The sequence below is a fragment of the Trematomus bernacchii genome, unplaced genomic scaffold, assembly GCF_902827165.1.
Source record: "Trematomus bernacchii unplaced genomic scaffold, fTreBer1.1, whole genome shotgun sequence".
Lineage (NCBI taxonomy): Eukaryota > Metazoa > Chordata > Actinopteri > Perciformes > Nototheniidae > Trematomus > Trematomus bernacchii.
In genome coordinates, this window is record NW_022987828.1 from 2,734,745 (window position 1) to 2,748,294 (window position 13,550).

Consider the following 13,550-nt stretch of genomic DNA (forward strand, 5'->3'; position numbering starts at 1 on the left):
CTTTATGTCAGAAATGCTAAATGTTGAAGATTCGGCATTTAAAGTCGTTATCATCAAGTGTTTGAATTTTTCTGGAACAAGGGCACATTCCCTTATTCAGAGGTGATCAAATACCCGTACAGACTAATTTGAATGTAAACAAAGCATATTATAAGCAGAGGAATTCACGTCATGCAGCAGAAATTATGTAAAACTTTACAGAGGACTGATGACCATCACACCCTTGTTGCCAACATTTTATTCAGTCATTAAAAGCAATGGGTTTCATTTGACAACTTGAACCTAGACATGCAGCGTGGAATACATTGTTTCAATTAGTTGATAACGTAACCATGACTTAATTATTTGTTAAAAGTTAAAATTGCAATATGTCAAATCAGACGGAGGTTCTTATTTATATCATACATTTTGTCAAAACATTATATATATATATATATATATGTTAATTAAAACCAAAAAATAAATGTTGTTTTATATTTTTGCAGAACTTACGAGACTTGCCGACTAGTTTCCCCCCGGGAATTTTGTCATTTTCACCCACTAAAAATGTGTCAGGCAAGAAGCCCTTTTCAGCGTTCAGAATCTTAATAAATACAACTCCTAGAGCCTTGACATTTGGTAGAAACACAGATAAAATGTTAACCACAAAATAAAAATCGTTAAAAGGCACAAGCAGATGTCATATTTGTATTACTGGCCCTTGAAATAAGAAAAAGTGCATAATTGGTGCTTTTGGGGCCACAGGCAGTCCCCCTAAGTTTACACATATGGACATTTTCATACATCCCCATAGCATTACAGTAATTGATTGATGTTATACCAAATTTCAGGGGCTCTAACATAAACATAATCTGACTTGTTGCAACTTGACATGTCAAAGTTGTAATTTGTTGCCTTTTTGAGCAGCCAAAATGGTGATGTGGAATCATTCCTGCAACCCTGAAAATGTGTGTGAAAAAGAGTCTATAAGTGCGCAGTCTGTGTGTAAAGTTTCAAGTGCCTTACATGTTTTCTTCACGTTTAAATGTAACAAGATGCGGCATCTATAAACCGAGTACCCATGTATAGACCTGCATTTGGCAAGTGAGGGTGGGATTAATCCAACCTACAAGTAAAGAAATGCGCTCAAAATGTATCTCAATACACATTATTTGCATAAAGGAAGCGCTCAAAAGCCACTTCAATGGAGCATGTAACATGTAGCATGTCAAGTTGGCCCCACAAAGATAGCATCTGGTGGATCTTTCTTATAAATCCAATGGCATTATATTAGTGAGCTGTCTCCAACCATGTGTCTGGAGAAAATGTCAACACATGCAGCTAACACAACAACTCAATACAGTTTACTTAGCACTGAAAAAAGGTCACCGGGACCTCGATGGTAGCTGATTGTGCTTAAAGCCTCTGTTTGCTCAATTTGAACATGTAGACTACATGGAAGGAACTTGTTACTTAACGCACAAAATACCCACATAAAGACCCCTTTTCACACACATTTTCAAGGTTCTAGCAATGAGTCCACATTACCAATCTTGCCACATCTCAAAATTCTGATGATGTTAGAGCCCTTGAAATGTGTCACAACATTAATCCAACACAGGAAATATAGAGATGTCCATATGTATATACTTTGGGGGTGCATACTGCCTGGGGACCCAAATCCACATATTTGGCTTTTTTCCAATTTCAAGGGCCGGTAATGAAATGCATGACATCTGCTTGTTCACTTTCATCATTTTGATCCAGTGTGTACAGTCTTTTTTATGCCTCTACCACATTTAAGGCTTCACGAGTTATGTCAAGGTTTATTTGAAGGTATTGAAGACCAAGAAGGTATTGGTAGGAATATGACTGAAGACCCAGGGGCCAAAAAACATATTTTACAAACAACATTTCTTTAGTCTCAAATGGCATAATATACTACTATAATGACAGACGCCTCGGTGTATATATGTGAGGACCGATCCACTTCATGGTTGCCATGTATTGCTGTGGACCAGAGGGAGTGGAGTGCAGCGCGTGAGGTCCTTTGGATAAGCCGTTCTGTAGAAGCCGTAAAGTGCAAATAGACGTGCATCAAAATCCCCACCACAGCACAACCATGTCTGCAAATGGCCACTATGGGTTGTCTCTATGGGGGTATGTTTTCTTTTACAAAGTAGCAGGCCTGTCCTTCACCGGTATTACATTACCGGTGAGGGAAATGCGGATGAGTGTATTGCCTCTAGTAATTATCTGTACCTTTACAGTACAGGGCAGCCCTAAAAAAGACATCTCTGTGTTTGCCAGTCTGAACTGAACTTCGACTTCCCGCCTGCTTTTAACAAATCTGGGCCATACATATTTAATGTTTGAGCAAAATTAAAAATGTAAACAAAACCTTTGTCTGATTCGTCATAAAGCATAATGCACTCGCTGGAGAAAAATATTAATATGATTTTATCAGAATTCCATGAAAAGTTCAGCAGAGTTTTGAAAAAACAACTCTGCTCCATTATTCTAAATTAATCAGATGCCTTTAGTTCATGAAAACATCAGTCATTTAAACAGATACCCCTTTTAGGAAATAAAAACTCTCAGTGTTATGGAATATGATGCTGAATAGTCATGCATGTGATGACTGATGCTTTTGCCTGTTGTTTAATCATTTTCTTGAAATAATCAAAACGTCTGACTGTTGAGGCACATATCTTTAAGAGATGTAAATCTACGAGTGCACTCTTCAAAGTCTGTCTTTAGTTTACTTGCTTCAGGTCGGCCTTGGGGCTTCTCGCACAGCATTGACACGATGATTTTGCTCTGCAAAACAAAAAGAGTGTGATCTCCATCATTTACATGGATGCTGCCATTGCTCCATATACTCCGCTGACTTTACTTGGGCAACCTACCAAGTAAAGACATCTGTTTTACTAGCTATTAAACATTTGACTAAAATATACATACAACATACAACAGGCCTTGTTGGGCTACTAATTCCATGAAGCTTCAAATATGTTTTAACAGTTCAAACCCCTTTACACCAACATAACCAGTGCCCTGTTGGAGGCCTTGACAAATGGCTTCCATCCTGTGAAAAAAATGGTTTTATGTGTCAAGCAAATCAAAGAATGCTGATGTACCTCCAGTGGAAAATGTTGTTGAAACCCTTGAGGTAACGTCTGGTCTCTGGCATCATCCCAAATCTAAAATTCATGTGATACAAAAAAAGGGAGAAAAAAACGAACATGTTGTTAGTGTGTTAGAAATCGATAAGCTGCCCAACATTTCCCAGAAGGCGTCTTGAGATGTCACAGCCAGAAGAGCACTGGTGCCCAAAATCCATTTGGCTGTTTCAACTTCAAGTTCCTGCTTTTGTGCATGCTGACTCACTGTCATGACTTACTAAGACACTTGAAAATACAACAGAGCCATTGTTATTGTTATTATAGCATACATTTATACCGTATATAACTGTACAAAACAGACTATATAACTTACATGCATTATTCAACTGTGTAATATTCACATCACTTTGGCATATTTTGTAATTTGTACATAATTATTGTTGGTATAAGTTGTAGTACAATGTGCACATTTATTATTTGACTCCTCTATATTAATAAATATATATTATTTTGTTGGTATTTCATTGTAAAATGGAGCAAATCTAATCCTAACCCTACCAATGACTGTTGAAATATGAATATCAATTGCATAACACCTATTTTCTATCAGTTAGCTAAATATTTGTATAATAAACAGTTAATATCAACTGGAAATCATTTAGGAATCTCAATAACTCACCGGTTTCCTTTCATCAAGTAAGATCTTCCAAAAGACTTCAAAAAAGATCAACCCCAAAGCAAATACGTCCACTTTTCGATCATAACTCGTGCGCCTGTTTTTCTGTTATAAATAAGAGCAAAATAATAATGTTAGTTAGCTCGACAGCATCATTAGTGGTTAAAATCTGCATACATGTTTAATAACACAGAACATCTCACCTGCTCTGGAGCCATGTATCCCGGGGTTCCTTTGTACACCGTTCTCTCCCTCAGGTTGTCAGCATCGTCGTCGTTCTCATCCGTGACCAGACCAAAGTCTCCGATCTTCACTTCTCTATCTTGCCCAAACATGATGTTGGCAGGCTAACCATGGAAAATACAAAAAAAAACCTGTAGCTTCATGATCGACATGGCGTACTAAACAATGTTTTTTTTTCACTTTCTCTCACCTTCAGGTCCCTGTGTATGAGCATCTTGGAGTGAATGTACTCGACTCCGCTGACTATTTGCTGAGCAATAGTTAGACCGTCTTCTCTTCTCTTGGAGTCTCGCAGTGATTTCTTCACATTCTGAATATTCTTCTGGTCTATCCACACTCTGAGTGTAGTGTCACACAACTCCATCTGAATATAAAAGAACTTAACCGACGAATTACCGGTTGACCTAGAAAAAGAGAAAACACTGGTTTCTTAAAGAGGCCCTTTTAGCTTTTTTGAGTTGTCCCTTTTCCTGTAGTGTTGTTATATAGGTTTGTGTGCAAGTAAACTCCACAGGGAGTTTCTCTCCCACACACTCCCCCCCTCTGCCTGAAACGCCTCCATCGGACCCCTTTGTTTACTTCAGTAACATAGTGACTACACAATGTAACACTCGCTTCTATTGGCCAAGTCTTTCATTGTGCTTGATAGGCGAAGGGGCGGGACATCTCTAAGCGGTTGACCAATCACAACAGATCCGGCCAGCTAACCAATCAGAGCAGACTGGGCTCTGGTTTCAGACAGAGGGTGAAAAGAGGTGCTGCAGCACAGGCAGTATGATAAAAATAAAGAGCTTTTTGAACATTGAAGCATGGAAACATGTCGCAGTAGAGGCACAAAATACTCATTTGAAAATGAGCAGAATATGGCCTCTTTAAATATAACTAAAACTATGCTCAAATATGTTTGTCAATTATTTTAATGAATAACACGAGACGATGACAAGAGGACACCGATGTCATCGAACACCAACTGTGACGATTGACATGCACTATCAAGTTTGAGATTTTGATTCAGAAAATGTAATTTAGTTTAGTATAATCTGATTACTAAAAAGGTAATTTGACACAGGAAAAAAAAACAAGATGGCTGACAAAATAAAAGAGGAAACATTCATTGACCAGTATTGAAGTAAAACGTAATAAAATGTTGTTGACTAAAACTATATATGATAAAAATGACTTAAACTTTAGTTTAAGGCCAAGCCTAGATCTAAATCTGCCAGAGTGAACAGTTAAAGTAGACCTATCATGCTATATTTAAATGATATATTGTAGGGCCATACCTATATAAGGTATATTTATACGTTTCTGTTTTCAAAATACCAAACAGATCATGCATTTTAGCCATGCCTCATTTCGCTCTATGTGCTGTTTGCTGTCTACGGGTCTGATTCAGCTGACCACGCCCCCCTGCAGGAGAGGGGAGCCGTGCTCTGATCAGCTGCTGGGCTGTCAGAAGAGGGGGAGGAAAAGAGATCTCCGTCCTCCGTGTTTTATTATATAGAGTCGTTATTCATTTGTTTTAAAGCTCAATAAATAACAAAGAAGACCTTTGACCGGCACTTTTCTAATTTTGTCCGGAAGATTTAAACTTTAACGGACATCTTGACCGGCGAAAGAAACTGAAACTGAAACTCTGCCGCACGGTCCCCTCGTTCCTTGGAAGAGGCGGAGAGGTGGGTGTTTGTCATCTGCTGGTGGACTAACCGGAGATAATTACAGTGCTTGCCTCGACGGGGAGGGATTGCATTGAATTAAAGCAGCGGGAGCAAACGCTTGCCTCGGGCACATATTCATGTATAAAAGACGTGCAAAAGTGCATTTTGCATGATAGGTCCCCTTTAAGTAAAGATATTTATAAACTGTGTGTGGCTTACTGTGAGGAACTGCCACTGTCATCTTTGCTGTCCCATTGGTATCCTGAATCCTCCAACCAACAGGTGTAGTATCGCACGATGTTGCTGTGATGGAGGTCTGACAATGCTGTCACTTCTCGTAGAACTTTTTTGATCCTGATGAGAACAAGAACATGGATCAGTTAATGAAACCTACCTTTGATTATGCAAAACAAAAAATGTAAAGGAATACAGCGCTCATTTAAAACGGAAACAAAAGGAAGCATCTTTCATACGTTACTTACTCTTTGCAAGGGACAATCTTTATAGCATAATCCTTCGTTACCAGTTTTTGTTGTGCCTTATAAACACGACCGAAGCTTCCGCTGCCGAGGGACACAATGGAGTCAAATTCAGATGTGAACCTGTTGAGGGAAAAATTGTGACAAAACAAAATAAATATACATACATAGATACAGAAGGTAAAGGCCACAGCAGTGTACGATTAGGATGAAACCTTTTTTATTTTCCATACCTTGAATTCACTGACTGCTTTGTAGTTTTCTTACTTGGACTACTTCCTGTCTTCTTGTCATTGACATTTATCACATCCTTTATAAATGATATAAGGACAGTTAAAAAGACAGACAAAAAACAACAAACGAATCCAGCACGATTGATATTTTCTTACATCTTTGTTGCTTCTGGGGGAATTTTTGAAATTTGCTGCAATTCTAGCAAAGAAAAAGAACAATCAGAAATAACATCAGGTGAAATATGATGTACCGTGGCTTTAGCGTGAACCGGAGAAGATGCTTTACCTTATTTTTGGCTTCACGTCTGGACTTTGAATCTTTTCAAAAAGAAATAAAACACAGCCAATTATACTTGAGGGTATATATATATATATATATATATATAAGAAGAAGAGGAATTGGGAGGGATGAAACCCTCTTTAATGGTCACACATGCAGAGCACACAGCACACACAGTGAAATGTGTTCTCTGCTTTTAACTCATCCTAGTACCAGGAGTCTATTACTAGGAGCAGTGGGCAGCTATTGTACAGCGCCCGGGGAGCAATGGGAGTGGGGGGGATTGTCCGGTGCAAAATCCATTACTTAATGTCCTAAAGAAGTCTGTATTTACTACTCAAATTTCAATGCTGTGAACTACACTAATATGGCAGCAATTATTGACACACTCTTGGTTTTGCCAACTTGTAAATGTCCCCTCTGTGGGACTAATAAAGGTATTCTGATTCTGATTTGCTCACACCAAAAATGTGTAACCCTAAAAAGCATCCTCCTAATTGATTAAATCACTTGCTGCTATTTTTCCAATAGCAGAAGGCAATTAAATACATGACCAGTTACGTAAAACATTAAAGGTTAATAATCCAACCTTTGTAATAGACTGAGCAGTACCAACTGAAGAAGTATCAGAATCAGAATTTACATTTGTTACAGCAGAAAGAGCCAAAGAAAGCTTAATGTTAACTAAGAAGCATGCATAACAAATAAATTAAAGATACAACATTTTAACAAAATGACACAATTTACACAATCTGTAACAGTTCTGAAGATATAGCAGCCAGGTATATATTGCACAGTTATTAACGGCATATATATATATATATATATTGTACATCATTTGTATTTCAATGTATGAAAAGCATTAAGAGGATAGCACAGGAAATAACAGACCTTGTCCTCAGGAAGATTGGATGAATCTAAGAAAACAGCTGAGTCAGTTGAAGTCTTGGGCAGAGTTTTAGGTTTGGGATTAAGGAACTCCCTTGGAGAATAAAATGAGACATTATAGTAAAAGATTCTCAACATGGAATGTTAACATATGGCGTAATCCTTAGTCGGTGCCTTACGGTGGGCTCGGTGGCGTGGACACCCTGGCAAGCGCCCCGTCATCAGACGCAGCTGAGCACAAAGATGCCTAAAAAACACAGAGGAACACAAAGTAATGAACATACCTTTCCTTCCTCTTCCTCTTGGCTTAATGCACCACAATATTTCTCCCCTCTAGACTTGAAAACAACATCATTTGTTATAGGCTTTTCATTAAGCCTGGAGAAACTAGTGAGTATTACTACTTACCTCCGTAGTTTTACTGTCACATATCTCATGATATGCAAGCTTGGCTGCTTCCTCTTTAGCTTCTTTTTTCGTTCTCCCAGTGGCAGTTGGATACTCTTTCTCACCAACAATGAAGCAACAGCATCTAATATCAGAAAAATAACGTATTGATTGCTTTTTAAAACTGTGACAAAATAGCTGGAAATTAAAGAGAAAATTAAGAGACTTACGGAGCAGCATTATTTGGTCCCAGTCTTGTTGACTCCGATGCCCTTATACTAAGCCGTTTCTTTTGACCATATTCATTTAGCCAACTTATATATTTGGGCTGAGTGAAACTTGTTTGTAGAACTGATGCAGTAGAAGCTTCAGCTACCTTCTCGGTCTGTCAAGAAAATAAGAAATATACATAAAGAAGATATGAAGATAGTGATTTGGTCTAATATACTTTGAAATACAAATACTCACACATGCAGTATGTCAATAAAGAGGTAAAATAATCTTACAGGGTCAGGTGGTTTCTCCAACAAGCACCTCAGGGCATGTGTAGCTGCGTTTTGTTTGGCTTCCTTCTTGTTATTTCCCACACCATCAGGATACACATTACCATTCACGACTGCTCTGACTGTAAACCTGAGAAGAAATGGTAAAACTTTGTTGAAATGCAAGATGATGAAATAATGTGATGGGGGTTGTGTTACAAAGACATGAATCGGCATTTACTTAACATCCCCACAGTTGAAGTTATAAACGTACATTGTTGGACCACTTAGGCCCTCATCGGTAAACTATGCAACTGCCACTGTTGCTGATGAGATGCCAAAGTGTATAGGTTATGAATGTGACCCAGAGGATATGTATGTCATGATGACCCACTTATTGTACATATTTGTGTTATTTTGTATATTTACAGAGAAACCCATATAAGTATAAGTAATTAGTCAATATTTACGATAATATAAACTACGTTTTATCTCAGAGACTGCATGAAAATAGTTCATAAAAATATAACTTTAATATATGTTGCATGATTCAAACAGCAAGGCATCTCAAAATGATTTAAATGCAAATCAAAAGATTAAGAATTATAGCTGTCATCAAGATTTTGTAAACTACAATGCAATTTGAAAATTGTAATTTTATGATGTAAATACCACACATATTGGTAAAGAAACAGTAAATATATTTTTTTAAAATGATGTTGTTAAATACCTTAAGAAAATGATATTTATGCCTGTATGTAAGATACACAGATCTATTATAAAAAGCCAATGAAAAATAAGCATCAGTAAATGTGGAACCTGTAGAGTAAGTACCTTAAGTACAATGTTGAGGTACTTTTACTTTACTTGAGTATTTAAATGTTTTGCTACTTTGTACTTCTATTCCACTACAATTCAGAAGTAAATTATGTACTTTTACTCCACTTTTACTTTGCAGATTTGGATTAAAGATGTGAAATATAATCAACACTTAAATAACACTTTAGTTACACCTGGAGTAAATTCACCAGCTACCCTGCAGTATACACAGTCATTAAAACTAGCTGCACCTTTACCAGCTTTGATAAACCCTTTAATGCATCAATTATTATAATCAAAACATATCATACAGTATATATTATTCTGAAATGGGCCAAACTGCATAATGAGTACTTTTACTTTTGGTACTTTAAGAATATTTTTGATCCTAATACTTTTGTACTTTTATCTTGAATGCAGGACGTTTACTTGTCAACAGAATATTCCTACACTGTGGTTCTTCTACTTTTACTTAAAGTACAAGATTTGAGTACTTCTTCCACCTCTGCACGTATGTCACTCATGCACACTAAGCCCTTGTCAAAAATGAATGAAATCACTGCCAGCAAGTGAGCTTGTGCCTTTTAACTTTATGTTTAAAACTAAATGCCTCAAATTGATGGGGGCGTCTGTAAACATGCAAAAACAAGGACATACTGGTATAAATAATCGTCTGTGCCACAGAGGATATTTATTCACCCCCTGTGCAGTCCGTGCCAACCCTTACTGCACTAATCGTTCTCCCCTACTCTAAACTATAACCAACGACACTCCTACACTACAATACAACGAACTAATATGAACTTCTAATAAACAAACTAATATAACAATGTAGGCCTATACCGTTTCTGCTATAACTAGGCGCCCATGCCTAGACCCATTTCCTTATCTTCTACAAACAAACACCATGTGAAAATACTCTCAACACATACGATAGGAGTGTGTCAGGCTAATAAAGTCTCAGTAACTTAGAATCCTGCATGCATGACTTTAAAAGATGGTGAATCATCATTATGAATGCAACTCACGTTTTAATGTGATCCGGGCCAACAGATCCAACGTCCACATATCTCAGCGACAACCGCTCCTTCTGAGCATACTCGTTTAGCTTAGCTACGTCCATTATGCATATCCCTACAGTCGGAATGTCATTTCAAAATGCAACATTCACGATATTAGCTATAAGCTAAATGTTTCAGTTTTCATCACAACTGTACTGCCCCGTGTTCTACGTAGCTCGATTCCGCCTGACCGAATTAAGTTTCGTTTTCTCGGTAAACGACAACGTCACACATCGTGGCAGCCTTTAGCAAACAGGAACCAATTGAAAGCTATAACCGTGAAACAGTTGTATGCTATATAAAGTTTAAGGTTATAATAACCCTGGGAAGTTTATGGGAAAAGTTTAAGTAGTGAACGTGATGTTTTTGTTTTAATAGCAATTAGGTAGACCACTGTTATGTTTTCTTTGCGGCTTTCTACGATATTATATATAATTTGTCTTGATTTTTTAAACGTTTGTTATGTTTTGTTGTTGAAATGTTTGTAGCTTCAATAAAATATGTGCCTACCTTGACAAAACGCTGTAAGCATTCAAAAACTACAGATCCCAAGAAGGTTTAGGTAAGAGCCAAGTGCTAAAATTCATGGGAGCTGGAGTTGGTGATGGTACCGTTTTTTTTTTAATCGTTGAAGAGGGTTTTTACCCAGCAAATAGAGGACCTATATACACTCACAACTAATGGTCACACACAAACAAAGGCACAATTACATTCTATTAAACCTAAAGTAATGTGATTTATTATTGTATTATTAGGTTGCTTAAATACAAATTAAGATGACAAGGTATACATCTTCAAACATTTAATGAAAACATAGGATTTCAATTGCTCCTGAAACATGTCTTAAACATTTAAAAAAGGTAAATAAAAAAGGCATCCTGAATTTCCCACTGACTTAATGCAGATTTCATAAAACCAAGACCGCCGTACAAACATTATAAACAGTGATGTTCTTCCAGAGATGGAAACAGATTCAAATGCGAACAATAAATACATATTTCTGTACTGCTAATCGACTGTTTCCTTAACTGCTTAAGAACCAGGGCTGACGAGCCTGTTTCACAGCGTAAAATGCTCTCTGCACCCCCTTTTAACATTATGTTTGGCAGGTTAAACATTTTCAACTGCTTTTTCACTAGGAACTACTGTTCATATTTTCGAGTTTAATCGTGGTCTGCTTCTGTGTCCCCGGGACAGTTAGAGCACAAGTCGTCTTCATCTGTAAGAAAAAATATATATATATATAAAAATATCTGCAAAGGCAACAACAATAAAAACCCACAGCCATGTTGTCATCACTCTTACCATTGTAGGTGGTCCCACACCATATGCAGTAAAAATGGATTCCTCTCAAATAGGACGTCAAAATTGGCAGTTTGTCAAAAGACTGTAACAAAGAGAGACACATATCAAATACATTCATTTTACTCAGAATTATTTACCTTATGCCAGGACAACAATAGTGTACTATACACTGGCAGAATGTGAGATACATTTCCTATGTATGCTTTTTGGCAACAACTCTTTGAACTATTATTACCAAAAATGCATTTGACAACAGAATTGATTTGGGTTAATGTATTAAAATTACACATTACAGCACTGTTAACAAGGTAAACTCAATACTGACGCTTAATTCAACAATCTCCTCTTCATCTTCTTCTTCTTCTTCTTCTTTTTCTTCTTCCTCCTTCTCCTCAACATCATCCTCCTCGTCATTAGTTTCTATTTTAGGCCAGTACCAGTCTTCCCTTGGGACAGTGATGCCCTGCAAAGACAATATAGCCAAAAGATTTACACAAGGGCTGTTACTACATCGATTAAATTAAAAAAATCATGGTCATTCTCATGGCACATTTGTATTTATTCTCAGTGAAGAGAATTTAGTTCTTTAACAATAGCAGCACTGTATTATAGTGATGAGCTTATATTTTAAACTTAATTCCTCTAACCTTCTGACTGTCAAGCTGCTCACAGGCTCGCTGACTCTTTCTGAGATCTCCTTCAATCTTCCGCTCCTCTCTCTCTGTCCTTACTCTCGACCTGATGTAAAAAAGCACACCGTCACACACACACATTTTGAAACATTTGAATTATAAGATGGGAGATATTCAGAGCCAAAGTGCATCTCATGGAGGGCTACAAACTTCACCTAAAGTCTTCCAGAGACTTTGTCTCATTGTGTTGTTTGGCTCGTGTTTTCTGACGATAATGTTGAAGTTCCTCCTCAGCTTTTCTTTTCTTCACCTCTTCCATTCCAATTCCACCTCTGTCTGGTTTAGCATTCAAAGACACATAATCAAACACTGTAAGCCAGCAGTTGGATTTCACATACTTTTACCAAACCAAATGTAATTGTGTCACAAAGGTATTGCCTACCGGTTTTGATGTTTAAAGGAATTGGATCAACCCTTCCTGCTCCTGAAGAGGCAACATGTATGTAAATTAATACACACACACTACAAATGCAAAACAGAATACAATTAGATTAATAAAGAAGAAACTTGCCTGCCTTCCCTAGGCCTTGACCAGCTTTGTAACCCATTTTCTGCAGAATTGCAAATCCCTTGTTCTCATTGCAAATTGAGTTCTGTAAAGCTGCCTCTCTGCTTTCATTCTCTTGCTCTTTATAGGTCTTCTGGCGGTTCTTGATGTTTGTCTCCTTGATCTGTGTCTCCTTCTTTATTTCTTCTTTTAACCGCCTCACCATGCTGACACCTGGCTTCACATCTGGTCTGAAAGACAGAGGGACATAGAAACAGTTATTGGGATGGTACAACACTGTCAGCATGGCTGTAAACTCGCACTTCTATATTTTAAAAACTCTGAAAATACCCAATTTTCGTTTTTCAGGGCTGATACCACAGGGCAGTAATGTTAATCATGTAACAGTAAACGTTAATGTAGTAGCTTAATTAGAAATCTCCACAAGGCTTACATTTTACTGAGAAATGCATCGGACATATAGTCCTCTTCCTCATCAGACATTTTGACCACGCAAAAGAGAAAAAATGTAGTAAATTAGAGCTACAGCACTTTAAAAATAATCCGGTTGTGCATTTGTATTTGCTTCACTGATGTTTGGTTCGTTCAAATACAAATTCCGAGTAGCTACAAGTGAGGCAACGATTATACAGTTCCGGCAGTTTTGACAAATATTTCCACCACCTCTTTTAATTTCAAATGCAAGGAGACAAATTGGACAAAGCTTATACATACTTTGAAATATTTTTGTACTGC

The 13,550-nt window shown here is 37.3% G+C and overlaps 2 protein-coding genes across 2 annotated transcripts; both read right to left on the reverse strand.

The window, feature by feature from the left end:
- Window positions 1-222: 222 nt before the first annotated feature.
- Window positions 223-10,522, reverse strand: LOC117499829 (interferon-induced, double-stranded RNA-activated protein kinase-like). The gene is made up of 16 exons (XM_034152470.1): window positions 10,278-10,522; window positions 8,455-8,581; window positions 8,179-8,333; window positions 7,970-8,093; window positions 7,741-7,808; window positions 7,565-7,655; window positions 6,680-6,711; window positions 6,550-6,592; window positions 6,394-6,470; window positions 6,164-6,283; window positions 5,901-6,035; window positions 4,214-4,427; window positions 3,984-4,127; window positions 3,784-3,885; window positions 3,120-3,182; window positions 223-2,799 (listed from the first exon to the last, which is right to left on the reverse strand). The coding sequence occupies exons 1-16, from the start codon at window positions 10,370-10,372 to the stop codon at window positions 2,662-2,664; spliced, it is 1,728 nt and encodes a 575-aa protein (XP_034008361.1). The 5' UTR covers window positions 10,373-10,522; the 3' UTR covers window positions 223-2,661.
- A 499-nt stretch (window positions 10,523-11,021) lies between these two features.
- On the reverse strand, window positions 11,022-13,414 carry gpatch11 (G patch domain containing 11). Its single transcript, XM_034152018.1, has 8 exons — window positions 13,249-13,414; window positions 12,819-13,045; window positions 12,690-12,731; window positions 12,463-12,583; window positions 12,263-12,353; window positions 11,941-12,078; window positions 11,616-11,697; window positions 11,022-11,529 (listed from the first exon to the last, which is right to left on the reverse strand). Exons 1-8 carry the CDS (start codon window positions 13,296-13,298, stop codon window positions 11,474-11,476), a joined length of 807 nt encoding a protein of 268 aa, XP_034007909.1. The 5' UTR covers window positions 13,299-13,414; the 3' UTR covers window positions 11,022-11,473.
- Window positions 13,415-13,550: the final 136 nt, after the last annotated feature.

Excerpts from the sequence above, each read along its gene's own strand:
- LOC117499829 (XM_034152470.1), bottom strand. The coding sequence starts at position 10,372 with ATGGACGTAGCTAAGCTAAACGAGTATGCTCAGAAGGAGCGGTTGTCG. Across the intron at positions 6,712-7,564 it reads CCAATCTTCCTGAGGACAAG|ATTCAAAGTCCAGACGTGAA; the intron begins GTCTGTTATTTC and ends CTTTTTGAAAAG. Across the intron at positions 4,128-4,213 it reads TCATACACAGGGACCTGAAG|CCTGCCAACATCATGTTTGG; the intron begins GTGAGAGAAAGT and ends TTCCATGGTTAG.
- gpatch11 (XM_034152018.1), bottom strand. The coding sequence starts at position 13,298 with ATGTCTGATGAGGAAGAGGACTATATGTCCGATGCATTTCTCAGTAAA. Across the intron at positions 12,354-12,462 it reads AAGTCTCTGGAAGACTTTAG|GTCGAGAGTAAGGACAGAGA; the intron begins GTGAAGTTTGTA and ends TTTTTACATCAG. Across the intron at positions 12,079-12,262 it reads AGCAGCTTGACAGTCAGAAG|GGCATCACTGTCCCAAGGGA; the intron begins GTTAGAGGAATT and ends TTGTCTTTGCAG.